Below are 18,804 nucleotides of genomic sequence, written 5' to 3' on the forward strand. Positions count from 1 at the left end.
GGATCGGCTTTGGACCGTCCTCTACCTTCGCCAATCCAACCTCCATGTCGCCCCCTCCGTCTTCATCCCGTCCCGTCTTCACCGTCGACATACCGACGTCCAGGACGATCCAAATGGTGGGCCCCCTTTTGTTTGTTTGTGAAAGGGATTTGTACATTAGGCTTTAATACTTGTACATAGTTTTGTGGGGTAGGATCATCTAGGACCATCCTCCCATACCCTCTAGTTTAGTGGGATGGACCATCCTTGGGAGGATTATGACGTGGCGGATCATTCTCCCTTGGAGGACCATCACCATACCCTCTAGCCTTAGAGCCCCAAAAACCATAGGGTGGTTGTGGAAACCTTCAAGCCACTCCCCCACCAATAAAAAAACAACCATATCCACCAAAATTGTGCCCCCACATGCCCCATGCCACTTCCACGCCACTATAGGTGGAATTCTTCAAGCTCCATGCCCCATGCCACTTACACGCCACTATAGGTGACAGTGTTTGGGGCGTGAAGGGGCTTCCAATTATAAGGAATAGCTAATCATATGCTTAAAGTCAAGCCTCTCTCTCACCAGTCTCCATGATCTTTGCTTGTGCCTTTACATTTGTATATTTGCTATATTTAGTTTATTCATCTCCTCCTTGTATTCCTCTCTTTCTATTGTTGTATTGCCTCTATTTATAGGCCTGTTGTTCTGTGAATAAATGTACAAAACACAATTCTTCTCTATATGGTATCTAGAGCATCTTACAACTCCAACGAGTTTTGATCCTAAACCCTAGCCACCCACTTCTTTTTTTTCCCAGATCACCCAATTCACTACCACCACACATTTTCCAATCAAATTTTCCTCCTCCAAACCTTACTGTCGCACACATGGCCACCTCCACCACTGTCATTCAACTCTCCACCACCACCAATTTCCCCATCCGGATAACCGCAAACAACTTCGCATCCTAGCGAAAGCAAGTCCTCTCCACTCTCACCGGACTTGAACTTGAACAGTTCGTCGACGGCAAAACCGAACCACCACCGAAGGTTCTGGAAGGTAAACCCAATCCGGCATACCGTACCTGGTATCGTCAGGATCAAGTGCTCCTTGGTGCGCTGCTTGGAACCTGCTCCGACACTATCCAGCCACTCGATTCCTCTGCCGAAACATCCCGTGAACTCTTTACTCGCCTAACAGAAAGCTATGCGAGTGTCTCTAGGTCCCGGATCATATCCCTGCGGACCAAACTCGCCACAACCAACAAAGGAAGCCGACCCATTGCTGATTATCTCCACGAAATGAAGGCGATTGCGGATGAATTAGCCTTAGCGCAGAAACCAATTGATGATGACGACCTCACCGTTCAGATTCTCGCCCACCTTGGTGACGACTATAAGGAGATTGCTGCTACCCTAAAGACTAGAGACACCACCATTGCCTTCTTTGATCTCTATGAAAAGTTAGTTGATCATGAGAGGTCCTTGTTGGAAGCCAAACCTATTGAGCAACTCACTACTGTTAATTTCACCCAAAGGAGCAACCACACACAACCTCCAACAGGCCGAAACTCACAGAGGCCATATACAACTACCAGAAACCAAATCAGGCCCAACACCTTTGGCCCACGAAACACATATAATGGGAACAATGGTCAATCTTCAAATTTTAGAACTAACTGTAACAATTTTTTTTGTCAATATTGCAATATTCCAGGTCATGAAACCAAGGATTATCGAAAGTTTGCACGGTTCTTACAACAAAATAATCTTGCTTTGGCTCAAGCATCCACGAACCCGACTGTCAACGTGTCCATGGCAAACTCTCCACAACATGCATCATTGAAAATGTTTGACAGTGGCGCCTTTGACCATGCCACACCCGACCAAGCATTTTTGCATAACCTATCCGCATATGGAGGACCCGATGAGATCGTCCTCGGCAATGGTAACACCCTTTCCATTTCTCATATCGGTCATGCATCGATTCCCGCTACATCCCGCCCTTTAAAATTATCTAATGTCTTGTTCCGCGTTTGCGTAATCATCTTATTTCGGTTGCTAAACTTTGCAAGACTAACCAAGTTTCCGTTGAATTTTTTCCTTTTCATTTTTTTGTTAAGGATCTTCACATGGGGGCGCCTCTCATGCGCGGGGTGAACATTAACGATGTCTACTATGCATCTCCCACTCCTCCTCGCATGCAACTCAATTCTAGCACCAAGAACTCCGGCTCTCTTCTCTCATGGCATCATAAACTTGGACACCCATCTATCAAAGTTCTAAGGCGTTTACTAAATCGTCGAGGACTTGATTACAATAATGTGTCAACTAATCCTTTTCATTGTGATGCTTGTTCCTTGAATAAAAGTCTTAAACTCCCGTTTGGCGAAAATTCTTTTAAAGTATGTAAACCACTTGAACTTGTCTACTCCGATGTATGGGGACCGGTAAAAATTTCGAACAATGGATATCAATACTATGTCATATTTGTTGATTTTTACTCCAAATACACATGGTTTTACCCCATTAAAAGAAAATCGGATGTCTCCACACTATTTCCAATTTTCAAAACACTAGTTGAAATTTTTTTTCAAACTCCTCTCATTTCTCTTTTTTCGACAATGGGGGGAATACATCGGTCTCCTCCCTTACCTTCAACAAAATGGTATTTCTCACTTCACTACTCCTCCACATACTCCGGAGCAAAATGGAGTGGCGGAACGACGACATCGACACATTGTTGAAACCGGGTTATCACTATTGCATCATGCCAACTTACCACTCCCGTTTTGGTCTCATGCTTTCCAAACGGCGGTTCACCTTATCAACCGATTACCAACCAAAATTCTAGACTTCAAATCACCATTCGAAAACTATACAACACTCCGCCTACATACACCAAACTAAAATCCTTCGGGTGTCTATGCTTTCCTTGGCTTCGTCCGTATGCTAAATCCAAGATTCATCCTCGCTCAACAAAGTGCAGCTTTCTTGGATACTCCTCGTCTAAATCCGCCTACAAATGCTACGATCCTTTAACCCACCGTATCTATCACTCCCGTCATGTGAATTTATCGACCATATTTTTCCCTTCTTCTTTCACAGTTCCTCACTCGACCCACTACCTACACCTAATACCTTTTTTGGACTATCTACATCTTCCACCATTCCACAACCCTCTCCTCAGCCCAATCCATCTCCCATTGCCCAACACCCTAATTCAACCAATCCACCTCACACGACCCCCTCCTCTCACCCTATGACCCATACACCTCACCCGCCATCTTCTCCCATCCAAACGGACTCCTCTTCCACGTCCACTCACTCCACTCCACCCACCCCCACCTCGTCTCCCACACCTAACTCAACCAATCCTTACCCCTCTCAACCTCCTTCATCCGATAATTCTCTCTCTTCCTCTCCCACCTCGTCACCATCTAATACCACATCCGAACCCACACCCAACTCAACCGATCCTTCCCCCTCTCAACCTCCTTCACCCGCTAACTCTCTACCTTCCGCCCGCCCACACAGGCCTCGTAAACCCAACCCAAAATACTATAACCAAAATCTTGTGAATCACACTACCCTTCATCCATTACCACCCACACTTGAACCCACCATTCATACTCAAGCCTCTAAAGATCCACAGTGGCGTCATGCTATGGATTTGGAATTTAATGCCCTTCTCCAAAACCAAACATGGGAACTTGTCCCCTCTAACTCCCACACTCCGATTGGGTGTAAATGGGTTTTTCGTATCAAACGAAAAGCCGATGGCTCTATTGACAAATACGAAGCCCGACTCGTCGCCAAAGGCTTTCACCAACAACACGGGAAGGACTACTTTGACACCTTCAGCCCCGTTACCAAACCTATTACCATTCGTACCATCCTTTCCATTGCTCTCTCAGAAAATTGGCCCCTAAGACAACTTGATGTCAACAACGCATTCTTGCATGGTACTCTCCAAGAGGATGTCTACATGACCCAACCACCAGGATACATTAATACTCAATTTCCCAATCACATATGCAAGCTCAAAAAGTCACTCTATGGCTTAAAGCAAGCCCCTCGGGCTTGGTACAATGAGCTCACCAAGTTCCTCCTTGACTTTGGTTTTCGAAAATCTTTAGCCGACGCCTCGCTCTTCATCTATCAAAACCAATGTGTCACTTGCTATTTCTTAGTTTATGTTGATGACATTGTTCTCACCGGCAACAACACATCCTTTCTTGATCGCTTCGTTCACGCCTTAAGCCAAAAATTCTCCATCAAAGACCTTGGTATGCTTCATCACTTTCTTGGAGTTGAAGTTATTCCCACACCAACCGGTCTATTTCTATCTCAGCACCGATACATCCAGGATATTCTCCAACAGTTCAACATGGAGGGTGCAAAAGATGTTTCTACTCCTCTCGGTACCACCGAGGTCCTTTCCATTTCCGACACCTCACCCGAAGTTGATGCCACCCTATATCGCAAACTTGTCGGGTCACTTCAATATCTCTCATTCACTAGGCCGGATATCTTCTTTGCCATCAACAAACTATCTCAATTCATGCACAACCCACGCCAAACACACTGGCAATCTCTAAAGAGAGTTCTTCGCTACCTAAAGGGCACCATTCACCATGGTCTTTTCCTCAACCGAAACTCCTCCCTTGATCTCTCAGCCTTCTCCGATTCGGATTGGTGTGGTGTGCATGATGCTGGTCGCTCTACCACTGCATACATAATTTATCTTGGCAACAATATTATCTCGTGGAAGTCAGGTCGCCAAAATTCGGTCTCTCGCTGATCTACAGAAGCAGAATACAAAGCTTTAGCAAATGCCTCAGCTAAACTTACATGGACGAAAAATTTACTTCGTGAACTTGGCATTTCCATCACCAAACCGCCATTACTATTTTGTGACAACTCCGGTGCAACATACCTCTGTGCTAACCCCGTTTATCACTCTCGAATGAAACATGTAGCACTTGATTATCATTTTGTTCGAGAACAGGTTTCAGCTGGCAGTCTACGGGTTCTTCACATCAGCTCACAAGACCAACTGGCGGATATGCTTACAAAACCATTATCACGGGCACCTTTCCTCCGAAACCGCTCCAAGATTGGAGTCTCCGACAGATCCTCCATCTTGCGGGGGCGTATAAGGAATAGCTAATCATATGCCTAAAGTCAAGCCTCTCTCTTATCAGTCTCCATGATCTTTGCTTGTGCCTTTACATTTGTATATTTGTTGTATTTAGTTTATTCATCTCCTCCTTGTATTCCTCTCTTTCTGTTGTTGTATTGCCTCTATTTATAGGCCTATTGTTCTGTGAATAAATGTACAAAACACAATTCTTCTCTATACCAATGCCCCCCTTCAGTCCCCACACCGTACAGTCTTAGGCCATGGGGTATGAAGCTTGGGTTGGGGCGTGGGTTGGCTGAAAACGTCCAAACCACCACCCCAGGGGCTTGGGTTGGGGCGTGGGTTTTGGGCGTGGCCCCATTGGCGTGGGTTTGAAGCCGGGCATGGGGCGGGCTAGTAAGTGACATGGCAGGTTCTCAATGGCCAACCCAAGCCCCAACCCAAACTCCACCATACCCCATGGTGGGTCTTAGGCTTAAAAAATTCAATTGTGTTGGGAGGTGTCAACACTCTAGTGGCTTAATTGTGCGGTCACGCATCAAACACTCTGGTGGCTTAATTGTGTGGTTGCGTCATTTTCATTCATACCTCCATTTGCGAAATCCATATACAAGTGGATGACCAGGACATGATTCTTGGGTAGGATACTAGGATTTGTGGGTATAGAGATATACTTGTTTGATTTTTTTACTAAAATGTAATGTTTTTTTAACTAGTGTTAGCCCCCCTCGTGTTGCGTGTGTAAAGCCGAATATTTCTTAGTTTGATAACATATACATATGTATTTTGATTACTTGTACATACTACTTATAACACGATCTCAATAAAATTATATGGAGTCAACTAATTAAACCAAAACACTACCATAGTTTTGCTAAAAAAATTAAAACGATGGTAAGCATGTAATGTGATCGGGGCAAAATAGTAATTTGTCAAGACCAATGAGCGAGTGCTATACAGCTGCTTGACACAAAAAGTTACATCGAGTCAACCAAGTAAAATAAAACACTATTATAGTTTTGCAAAAAAAAAAAAAAAAAAAAAAAACGACGGCACGACTACAATTTTTAACTGAGGGCAAAATCATAATTTTTGAAATGGAGACAATATCATAATTTTAAACTAATTGCAAATTCGTAATTTTAAGCTAGGGGCAAAACCATAATTTTATTTTAAACTGGGGGCAAAATCAAAATTTTTAAACAGATGGCAAAATCATAATTTTGAGCTGGTACAAAAGCATAATTTTATTTTGAACTGGGTAAAAACGTAATTCTGAACTCAGGGCGAAATCGTAATTTTTGAACTGAGTGCAAAATCGTAATTTTGAGCTTGGGGCAAAAGCAAAATTTAATTTCAAAGTGGGGGCAAAAACATAATTTTAAATAGAGGGCGAAGCCGTAATTTTAAATCGGGGTAAAATCGTAATATACCTGGACCAATGGAAAAGTGCCAAACAGCTGTCTCACACTATTCCTCCATCTTCGTTTTGTATATATGTTTTGTATATATATAAAATAAAATAAATGACTAATTAAAAAAATGCTATTAACGTGTATATAAAATAAAAATAAATGACTATTTAAAAAAATGCTATTAACTGATTAAAATTTCCTTTCAACCTTTTATCCATAAATAAATCGGCCCGTGAAACAGTTGAATAAATGGCTATTTAAAAAAAATGCTATTAACCGATTAAAATTTCCTTTCAACCTACCTTTTATCCATAAATAAATCGGCCCGTGAAATAGCGTACTTGACGGTTGACGCGGGCCCCCAAATATTTCGGTGGTTCTCAATCAAATTTAACTTTTGTGCTTGATTGACTACAAATTACTTCTTTTTATTTCTTTTTTAATATTGTTTTATTTCACGGTTACGTACATTTGTAGTGGACCCATTTTTTTATTTTCATAGACCGTGGTTAATGTCATTTTAAAGTCATTTTATCAATTTTATCAGTTTAGTCAAATATTTGAAACATTGTCATTTTAGTGCAAATAGTTTTAAGTGTTGTCATTTTTGTTTACTGGGTTAACTCTGTCAATTTTTACTATTAGCTAGAAGGGTAATTCGATCATTTTATATGGTTAAATTGCCCTTCTAGTTGACAAAATTACATATAGAATGACCGAAATGTCATTATAGGTAACAGAATAAAGGGATGAAGTTAACACAGTGGACTAAAATAGCAACGTTTGAAATTATTTGGACTAAAATGACAACGTTTCAAACATTTGGACTAAACTGGCAAAATAAACCAAACCATAGGGAGACTAAAATGGTATTTAACTCGTTGTTTATAACATTAGCAAAACTAAATTTAACTATTTCTTACTTAATAAAAACATTGATTTTGATATATTAGACCACCCGTACTGTGACAGTATTTAGGCGTGAATTGCCTCAAAAACGCCCGTGCACCGCCCCTTTGGCGATTTTTTGCATTTTTTTGGTTGGACGTGTAGACTAAAACGCCGGATGAAAAATTTAAAAACCAATAAGAAATTTCCAGCTCATTTATGATTATATTATATGTTTTTTTTAAGCTAATAATTAGGTAATCATTGTTGGGGCTTTATACTACTACACTCATTTTAGAAAAACGCCCCATAATGTCTCATTGTTGATTGGACCGCCACATAACGGATAATGCCCAAGGTCTTCCTTTACAACTACACATGTTCTTAACGATATTTTTATAATTCGTGTGATGGTTAACACGTACTCATTAATTCTAAGTCTTGTATTATCCGATATAAGACTTATATCATCAACGTTACAAAGGAAGAAACACTTTCATGCTATTGGGTAAAGGTCTATTGATTATGATTTACAATTAAGAGTTGAGAAAAATCGATTGATATAAGGTTTAAAAGTTATAAAATCCTTTTAATAATCATCTCTATACTTGTCACTAGTAGATGCTAAAAAGTCGGCCAACCATTTTCTCAATCGTTACCATGAAAGTTAAAAGTATATGAATAACATATCAATCGTCTTCGAAAAAGTAAAGATTGATTCGATTAAGTCGCATTTGAGTATTTAAAAGAACATATTTTTCTTCGTATTTGTATAGTTCATTTAAAATAGTTTGGGTTCATGACAAGAATCAAATCTGTACAAATAAACAAAAATTATTTTATTACTTTACCCATGAAAGTTAAAAGTATATGAATAACATATTAATTTTTGCTATAAAAACTTGTTTAGGATAAGGGTCCCGTTCGATACAAAATCAGTTTAGTCAAATCAACAAAATCATTATTATTAAATTGGTTTGATACCCATCTATTGATCTAGGGTAAATATAATGATCAATCATAATAAAATGAGACAAATTTGTTTAAGGAATCTAGGGTGTTAATTTGACTAAAGGGAAAGGGAAAAGCACGCAATATAAATAATTACAAAACTTAAGTTCAAAATAACATTTTGTTTATTAAATTACCCTATTAGTCTTTTCAGTAATACAGTAGTTAATAGTCACATGTATTAGGCAATGATTTGCAGATAAATTGGTTTGGGAGAGGTGGGAAGTTTTACCTACTTATGTGGGGTTCATGCCCTGGAGGTCTTAGGATCGTATCTTACGAGGGGCGAACTGTGACATCGGTTCAAACTGACAATAATATGCCAACAACGGGATTCCTACTTGTAACCTGGGTGATCAAATGCCAAAGACCTAACCAGGTGATCTAGTCATAAAAAAAATAGTCACATGTATTATAAAGATTGAATAATGAATAGTGATCTCTTTTACATAGTAATTAATTAATAATATCCAATTTGTTTCTAAATTCCTTAACAACTCTGTTACAATTATCAATTCTTTAGGAATCCTCTTAACTATTTAAATATCCTTAGCCAATGAATTAATAAAATAAGTTTCATCAAAATCAATTGGCTACATATTTAAAGTAAGGCATTTTTTTGATAATTTTATTCAAAAATGGCATTATCACTATGAATATCATTATCAATACAAATGATAAATTAAGAATATAGGGAAAGATTCACTAAAAAGTGGATTTTGCTTAACTAGTTTAAAAAGGATTGTGATGACAACATGTGACACTCCTTCTAAATAGGAAGGAAGGACATTTTAGTATTAAAATATTTTGGTCCATATAAGTAGGAGTGTGAAAATAACATGTGACACCCTTTTTGATTTCTAAAAAATACAAAAAAAAAAATCTAGTACAAAAAATTTAGCACAAAAAATCTAATACAAAAAATATAGCATAAAACTCCAGTAAAAAAATATAGCACAAAAAAATCTAGTACAAAAAAATTAACACAAAAAAATCTAATACAAAAAATCCGGCACAAAAAAATTAAGAAAAAAAATTATAAGACAAAAAAATTCAGCACAAAAATTTAGTACAAAAATCCACCACAAAAATGATGTACAACATAGAAATACAACACATTTTTGTGAGTTTTTAGTCGTCATAATTTATATGACAATATGATACTTAAATTAAAGATAAAAAAATGCTCGAGTTTTTGGTGAATTTTTTATTAAAAAATAATGTCGTATAAAAAGTTATGAACGTTTAAAAAATGAGGGTGGAATATGCATGTGCCTTACATGTGGAGAGAGAAAGTCAATAAATAAGATTTTCCGAAGATACCCTTACATAGAGACGTATAAAAACACATTTTATTTTCTTTATTCTGGTAACATAGCCACTTTATTTAAGCCTTCAGTGCTTCATAGCATAATCCTTTACTTTCACAGTAAGTTACCTGAAACGTGTTTTAAAAACATTTTGTCAGCGAAAAATACTGGTGGAGTCATTCAGTTGTACAAAAAGACACAGTATTGTAATTTACAGCATCAAAGGTTTTTACATTTGTTTATATCTTTCAATTACTCAAATCAGTATTTGTCACGGTGGTAGTTCCTGTGACTGTGGTCATATTACTATTGGCTAACTCTTTATCCAATAACAACGTTGGACAAATAGTGTATACAAAACCCCACATGCCGACAGTAATTTCAGAATACAAAAACTTAATCACTGTAAATACAACTTGGAAAACATTTAGGGTTTTGCAAAATCATTTGATAATGGAAAATGACTCATATTGCAGAATTAGGGTTTTTATTTATTGCCTCCTTGTTTAAGTCCTGGGTTCCTAATAAACACACAATGCAACACGTATTAGTGTATTAACCCAATTCAACTTTAACGATAATCACAAGATCAAAACCTTAACGTAGTTAACAAAGTATAGCCTTATTCAGGCAGCACATTGACATCCGTTGATTTGTTTTAGATCGATCGGACAGGGTATCGTACCAGTGATGAGAGTTAGCACACTTTCTACAGAGCAGAGTTTCGAGGTTTTAGGGTTTTGAGATTTATAATGATAGAACGAGAGAGCGAGACCAAGTGATTAAGACTGGGCAGATTGAAATGTACATGAACTGCTCTATTTATAGCCGCCGCGTCACGCAACCATCTTCATCTTCACCGTCACCGTCGTGTCGCGCGGCGAGGTGATCTAGGGCATAGGTGGCATGAGTCACCACGTAGGCTTTCCACGTAGCTACCACGTGGCAACACGTGTCTTCAGGTGAAAAAGAAGTGCCACGTCACGCGACCATTCTTATGGATCTCGTCGCGTCACGCGTCGATGCCCAAAACTGGGTTTTCTCAATTTTTTTTCTTCCTGGTTCTCATCGTACATGTTCTTGTTATTGGTTGTGGAATTGTTATGGGGCTTTTTGAGGGTTGTTACATAAACCCCAGTGAATTGATGGATAATGACTAAATTACCCTTCTTTACAAACGACGGAGTAACGGAGGTTAGGCCGGGGCTGATTGACATCAGAGTGTGATTGTGAGGGACTCAAACATGAAATTGCTAGGTTTAGGGATCTAGAGAGCAATTGGACTATAGCACAGGGACGCAAATTGCAGTTTATTCTACATTAAATAAAAGGTTAAAATGACTGTTTTGACCTCACGTCGGGTCCACGTGACTCCATTTAACGTTAAAAATAAAGTTGTTTAATGCCAAAGGACATATGATGCAAGGTTTTTAAAACATAAAAGGTGATCATTGTCAATTTAAAAGGTAAATGACATCCACGGAAATTTAATATAAACATAAAAGACGAAAAGTGTAATTTATCATTTTTTATAAATGTTAATTTTCTAAAAAATTAAGTGAAACAAATTAAATATGTATAAATCTTGATTACTATTTAGTGATTATTTATTTCAAGTTAACTTGAAATAATAGGATGTAATAGTTAAAGAAAAATAATTCACTAAATATAAAAGTTTCATGATCGTTCAAACTTAGTCAAGCTGAAAAAAAAAATAATATTTAGTACCAAGCTTCATATATTTTTCATCTACCTTATTAGTTTAGTACCAAGCTTCATATATTTTTTATCTACCTTATTTATGAAATTCTTATCATTCAAAGTTTTTTCTCCATTGAATGACATTGGTCAAGGCATCAAGCACCAGGAAACTTAATAGTAATGTGGGTAAGGCCATGCGGGTTGTTTGCCGCCACCCCTGCAATCTGGTTTATTTAAAAAGATTAATTATTTTTTAAACATTATAAATAACCTACCTCTATTCACCATTTTACACAAACCTTATACCTTTTTTTTTTCAAATCTTTACCATTTTACCCAAGCCTTCACCTTGCAGCTGAAGATCTACCGTACCTCGAAGAGAAAGATGAGGAATAGTTTCGTTTTATATCAATGTTTTTTTTTTCTGTTTTTTAATTGTGTTTTTTTATTTGATTTTATTACTTTGTTAAACTTATTTGTTAATTAAATTAATTTTTTATTTAATCTTATTAGTTAGTTTAATTTTAATTGTTATTTAATGAAATTTAACTTTTAATTACATTTAATTGTTGAATTTATTTAAATTAAAAAACAAAAAGTTCTAGGGTACTTGTGGTAGGTGCCACTATTGTTTTGCCCCATCTAAGACCACCTGTAGGTGGGCTTCAATTGAGTTATTTTCGTCCATAACGCCCCTCCCTCCGCCCCCTGAGGCGTTTTTTCGTCAAATTTGTCTTGGGCGTGGGCTTGAAAACACCTGCTCGAAGAGAGAATGACTAATGGAATGTTTTTGATGGTTTTTTATTTTTATTTTTTATTTAATTCTATTTAATCATATAATCATTGCAGAGGGTATGACATTATACCATTACACCCCTTTTTAACTTCAAACCTTTTGCTGACTAGGAGTCATACGTTGGATAATGCCTAAGGCCACACGGGGTGGTTCACTAGTGATGGGTTCTAGTGATGGGAGCACCCAATCAAATCATGCCATGTCAGCACCCAATATTCTAGTGATAGTGATAGAAATGTAGTGGGGGTGGTATCACTAGTGATGGGGATTCCAATGTACAAGTATTAATGCACAATGTACAAGTCATACCTATCAAAACTCAAAAGTTTAACGCGTGATCTGTGTAACGCGTTAAAGTTACAACGCGTGGAAAAAACACCGGCGGCGGTGTTACGAACATGTATAACGCGTGATATATTGTCATCACGCATGTGCCCCGTGTGGCCTAAGGAAGGGCCTTGAAGTTCAAGCCCCACTACACATAGTCTAAGATACTTGGGGTTGAAAATGACATGACTAACATCTGTTTGGATGAGCCTTAGCTAATATCCTAGGAGCCCCTTCCACACCAACATTTTCCTAACCATCTTTTTAAGTTTTCCATACATTTCCTATTTCCTAGGCACATACTTCAATCTGGTCTATTTTTTCTTCAAATCACTTTTGCTAAGTACATCTTTGTCCGAGTATATATGGCATCATACCAGTTAAAAAAAAAAGGCATCATACAATCCTTGTTATCAAAGTCTTGCAAGGGATCTTCAAAATATGATGTCCATGTTAATGAGGTTCACTAATTCCTTCATTATCTCCAGTGAAGGCTTAATCAAGATCTTCATATCTATCCTTATTTTATTGATATATTAATCGCTTAATTTAAAGTTGTTTGGCCACCTTTGCATGAAATTCGTCTGTCCAATTCTACTATTCTAGTTTTGTCATTTCCTTGGTGATAACCTTGTTACTTAATCTTCTATACATGAACGCGTTATATCACCATCTAGTGTGAGGCGGAACATAGGTGTGTCGTCAAACCACTTGTTGAATTTATGTGATAGCACATTCTTCTCGTCGAGTTATAATGTTCTCTTTTCTCATATACAATCATGTTTGTGAGAATGCTAATTCTATCCATCTTTATTCTAACGGGTACAAATTCAACATACCACCAAACATATTTATATTCATGTATATTTTGTTAGGGAGTTCTCTTTTTGATGCCACATATCCTGTCATCATATCTGCTTGTTTACATTTTTACCAAGTACCTTCTATGTTCTTTTCATTTTTGGAAAACTAATTAATGTGATAGTTATGATTAGAATACTATAGTACTACAACAACAATAAAACGTGTTACAGTATTTTACAGAATGTGAATACATTACACACACACACACACTTTTTTAAAAGACCTAGCAAATCCTATTACTGTCCGGTGTGGCAGTGGATGCGGTTGACTTTTAACGTAGTGAAACAAAGCCGGATGCTCGTGGAATGTGGCCATGAGGTTTGGCCGTGAAAGAATTCCAGGAATTATTCTTTTGTGCAGTTTGGATGTGGAAAGTGGAACCACGCCCCCATATGTGCATTTCAGTTTCCATGGGGTGTGGAAAGTAAAACCACACCCCATAGTCTAAGCTAAGTATGAATGAACTAGCAATGAACAGAGAATGGGTATAACTTACCAACCCAATCAGGCCCCTCATCAAGCTTATAGTTGTAGTACACAAAGTGACCAGTCTATTTGTAGGTACCTGTCCCAACAGTCCATGTGGTTAAACCACTCCTCTCCTGGACCACTTGATGAACACATGCATAATGATAAAATACCAAAGCCATAAATGTGTTGACAGCGAAAGATTGTTGCAAAAGACTTGTTCATTTTAGGAACAAAGGTAGTGGTAACACAGGATGGGTCAGTACCGTCAAGTATGGCGTTGAGGTAGGGGGCATTATGATAGTGTCGAAAAGATTTTAAAAGTCCGTGCGGGCAGTAAACAGATAAACAAACAAAAAAAACGAATGATCACGTGGTTTGGTTTACCTCTGAAAAGAGCAATGGCTAGCGGTAAAAGAGTAATTATTTAAAAAAAAAAAAAAAAAAAACAGTATGAATGGTATCGAAAAGTCGAAAACGATGTGCCTGACCCTAACCATAGTTATTAAAGCGAGCGCCCAGGCACAAATAAAGCCCCGGTCCCAACAAATCGCCCTGAGTGCGCCTCGCGCCTTTAATAACTATGCCCTAAACACTAAAATATATGGATACAAGAGTTTAATACAGATCAGATCAGATCAGATCTTACTATGAGTTAGGTGAAAGAGGGTATCCAAAAACTTAAGGCATTTATAAGTTACAATCCACCTTCTGACTTGTTTGCTTTTACCCCTCACATGTCTTCATAGGGCATTTACCCCTAACATTCAATCACACCAACAATCTTACAGGTCACAACCACTTAATAAACACTTTGGGGGGGACAATATTAAAGTAATAATAATAATAATCGTAATAATAATAATAATAATTATTATTATTATTATAATCACCTGAAATGTAATTGTATTCAGCTGTGAAATCCAAACTTTAGGGATCAGTTAGCTCACTTGCATCATCATAATTGTAGGAAACCATAGAATAAACGATTGCGGTTACTTGTTCAGTAATCAGTAGCTTGTGTATATTGGTTATCATTGCTAAAAGCATACTTTTTATATAATTCGAGTTGTACGAATAGAAACAAATAAGACAAGACAATTGTAATCTAAATGTCATACTCGTTTTCTTACAATACTTGCAATAAGGGCCACTGATGATCTCAACTTCAGGCTACCTAGGGTAGAGGTGGCAATTTTCAATCCATATTCATGGTAATAAATTGATTTTAGTTATATGTATTATGTATACGCTTCCAATCAGCAAAATTTTAAAGCCTTAGCTAAGAATGAAACGGATCGAAAGTGACCTGAGGAGTATCTAGATGCTAACAGCGTCCTTTGTTAAAAGAATTAGATTAATATCATAATATAATAAATTCAAATCATATTTAATACTTTAATTATTACTGAAATTCAAGGAAAAAGAAACAAAAATGTTGACGGGCCAACCCAACTTGATCAGATCAATTTCGACCCATATTAAAAGAAGAGTTAAATGCCATTTTAGTCCCTGTGGTTTGGGCCATTTTGCCAGTTTATTCCAAAGGTTTGAAACGTTGCCATTTTAGTCCAAATAGTTTTAAACGTTGCCATTTTAGTCCACTGAGTTAACTCCATCCCTTTATTTTGTTAATTAAGGGCATTTCGGTCATTTTAAATGTAATTCTGTTAACTAGAAGGGCAATTCGACCATATAAAATGATCGAATTACCCTTCTAGCTAACATAAAAAATGGACGGAGTTAACCCAATGGACTAAAATGGCAACGCTTGAAACTATTTGGACTAAAATGGCAACGTTTCAAACCTTTGGACTAAACTGACAAAATGGCCCAAACCATAGGGACTAAAATGGCATTTAACTCTTAAAAGAAATAAAATTAAGGAGAAAATGTATTAGATATTTAGGTGAAGTCTATAAGCGTTACAGAAGTCTAGAGCTCATAAGTACAAGATTACATACGTGTAAAGATCTAACTTGAGCTATTTGGTTTCTCGTTTTCCAGGTATTTCACAACTCCATAGACAACTGTTCCAGCAACGAACAAGAACACGGTAGGGGTAAATGAAGGGTACAGGTACTTCACAAATAAAGCATCCCATTCTTCAGGAAGGAAACCTGTACACACAATATATTTTAGTCAAATGACAAAACAAAATTATGAAAAAGAAAATCTTGAAATATAATGATTATAGTTAGATGTACACACAATATATTTTAGTCAAATGACTTCTAAAAAGAAAGCATTTGAAAATGAATTCTTAACCTGGGATGAGTTAAAGTCATAAAATTGCATTAATTGTACATATGATCTCAACCAATATGTTACAGACGAGAGTTATTGAGTTTTATCGAGGTGATAAAATGGACGGTTTGAGTTACTGGTTGAAAAAGATTCGAGTTATGACAAGTAAGTTTTAGGGCTAAGTGCACCAAAATATAATGAACTTAATATGTATCGTAATTGTGTGTACTGAACTGAAATTCTTATCTTTAAATGTACCAAACCTAGAAATTTTTATGGTTTTGTATAACACTTCGACCACAACCAGGAAAATGGTTCCACGTAATGCTTGTGTGGAACTGGTCACCTTTTTTAATCCTTGTCAGATGCCACATGCTTAGCTTATGTGTACATTTTAATAGAGAAACTAAAATCGCAAACTACTCGCACCACATCCAAAACTCCAAATTAAACCTCACCCTACACTTTTTATTTTTATTTTTTTGAACGGCAAAGCTTGCTCCTACTCTATTACACCAATAATCCTAAATTATTCTCCATGCCCAGGTTTGAACCTGAGACCTCCCCTCTAAGAGGCATATGCCTCTACCAAGTGGGCTAGCCCCACATTAAAACACATCGGCACACCGCTGTTCATGCCCTTCATTGGTACACCACTGTCCACAGACACCCTAATTGACACAACAATCACATATTAACAAAAAAAGGAACATGAAAACCTAACCATCATCATAAATAAACAATAAATTTCTTCTGCACATCTAATTATTTTCATCACATAGCACATAGATTGCTCATTTGAACTTAAACATATAACTGTCCTCGTCCTCCCCAAATTTGTCTCTGTCCTTGTTTACCTTTTTTATTATCGTTTTCTAACTGTAATTGCGTTTTGATCAGTTTTTTGCCACTTCAATTTGGGTTGGTTGCAGGGAAGGGCGGTGGTGGTTGAAGATAGAGGTGAAACGACAAAGAGTTTGCATCGGTGAGGGTGAAGCTGGGACTGGGAGGTGGGGATGGTCGTGGAATATGATGGTCGTCAATGAAGTAAGTTGAAGATGGGTGTCAAGTTGGCAACAAATAACTTTATTGAAGTAAAATTTATTTAACTACAAGTTGGCAGACTGTCATCACATGCTTGGCAAACGACATTCGTAAGGTATCATATAAAAATATTACAAGCAACCAGTGTTTCAGTTTCAGGCCACCCATAACATTAGTAAACTTTTCAAGTTTGGTATATTAAATTCAAGGATCTTAGCATGCTCCACAAAATTACAAATAGGTTTTAAGTTTGATACATTTGGTATCGTTAAGCTGAATAGGTTGTTGTGTCGCTAGAATACTAATCTTATTTTTCTTAGTAAAGTGATTTTGGTAAGTATTAGCCATGCACTGAAACCTACTACCTGTATCCATTTCATCAACACGCGTGATGCACATAACGGCCAGTGTGTTTAGACGCGCCTTGTTTCCCACTATTTATGAATTATGTAAATAGTTCTGAAAAAATAACTTATTGGCAATCTATCAGGATTAAAACTTTTATTTTCTAAGTTCATTCATGTTAGTGGAGTTATCCAACCAAAACTAAAAAACACACATTAATACCGCTACGCTACAAGGCCTCTCGCCAATACAGTCTCTTAAAATATACTTTCAACCTCTCAACAGACCTATATCTACTTCTTAACATAACCTCCAACTGAATTAATTTCTCAATCCAAATAACCCTAATTTGCTATTCACAACCATCAAATTCGAACCAAAACCACACCTCATCAATCAAAAACAGTAATCAACCAAACAACAAACAACTGTACCTGAAGCAGCCAGAGCAATCCCCTCAACAATAATCAACGAGCCTAACCCTAACCACGTAAGAAGAAAAGCACGCTCGTTGCTCCCCTGCTGCTCATCCGACGCCCCTTGTTCCTTCTGTTGAGTAACAAACTTAGGTGTTTCAACCGGTTCTCGTCGAATAATTCTAGATCTTTCCTTTTTTCCTTTCTGTTTCTTCGCCGGAGATGACGTCGACACGGACCCGAACCCTACCGGAGTTGCGGCGGTTTCATTCGTTGATTCTGTAGGTTGTTGTTCTGGTGGTGTTGATGAGGAGTTTTGTGCTTTAATGGCGGTCTGATATGGAAGATAATGCTGAGATTTGTGGCTGTAAGTGATGAAGATTGAAGATGAGGGGAAACTTAACGCCATTTTCTGTTTAGTTCGTTAATTCGTTATTTTTTGTGTGATTTTACGGTGTCTTTTAGTTTTTGTTTTTCCCCCTCGTGGTTTTGTAATGTGTGTTTTTAACCCTTCTACTTACAGGGATTATGATCCAATACAAATCCTATTATAAGAAGAGTACAAAGGCTTCTAAAAAACCCACTAAAAAAACTTAAAACGGGTAAATGTGATCTCTACAACATGATACAATATAGAATAAGCAATATACTAAATATTACACCAAAAGTCAAAAACTAATGAGAGGGGTGGTTCAAATGAGAGTAAAATAAAGCAAAGGCTTTGGGCTTCTGTTTATTTAGGGCCTCAAATTGTAGAAAAAAAGTTTATGTGTATACACAAGGATTATACATGAATTATAGGATCAGATCGATTTTTGGTGATGAAAAGGTCCCCCGAATTCAT

The 18,804-nt window shown here is 37.4% G+C and overlaps 1 protein-coding gene across 1 annotated transcript; it reads right to left on the reverse strand.

The window, feature by feature from the left end:
• Nucleotides 1–15,786: 15,786 nt before the first annotated feature.
• On the reverse strand, nucleotides 15,787–18,401 carry LOC110872839 (protein LOW PSII ACCUMULATION 2, chloroplastic). Its single transcript, XM_022121717.2, has 2 exons — nucleotides 17,979–18,401; nucleotides 15,787–16,028 (listed from the first exon to the last, which is right to left on the reverse strand). The coding sequence occupies exons 1-2, from the start codon at nucleotides 18,367–18,369 to the stop codon at nucleotides 15,883–15,885; spliced, it is 537 nt and encodes a 178-aa protein (XP_021977409.1). The 5' UTR covers nucleotides 18,370–18,401; the 3' UTR covers nucleotides 15,787–15,882.
• Between the last annotated feature and the right edge of the window lie 403 nt (nucleotides 18,402–18,804).

Source organism: Helianthus annuus, chromosome 8 (genome assembly GCF_002127325.2).
Source record: "Helianthus annuus cultivar XRQ/B chromosome 8, HanXRQr2.0-SUNRISE, whole genome shotgun sequence".
Classification (NCBI taxonomy): Eukaryota; Viridiplantae; Streptophyta; class Magnoliopsida; order Asterales; family Asteraceae; genus Helianthus; species Helianthus annuus.

Bases quoted from the DNA above. Each gene is read 5' to 3' on its own strand.
- LOC110872839 (XM_022121717.2), bottom strand. From the start codon at position 18,369: ATGGCGTTAAGTTTCCCCTCATCTTCAATCTTCATCACTTACAGCCAC. The intron at 16,029-17,978 runs GTACAGTTGTTT...TTGTGTGTACAG, and splicing joins GATTGCTCTGGCTGCTTCAG to GTTTCCTTCCTGAAGAATGG.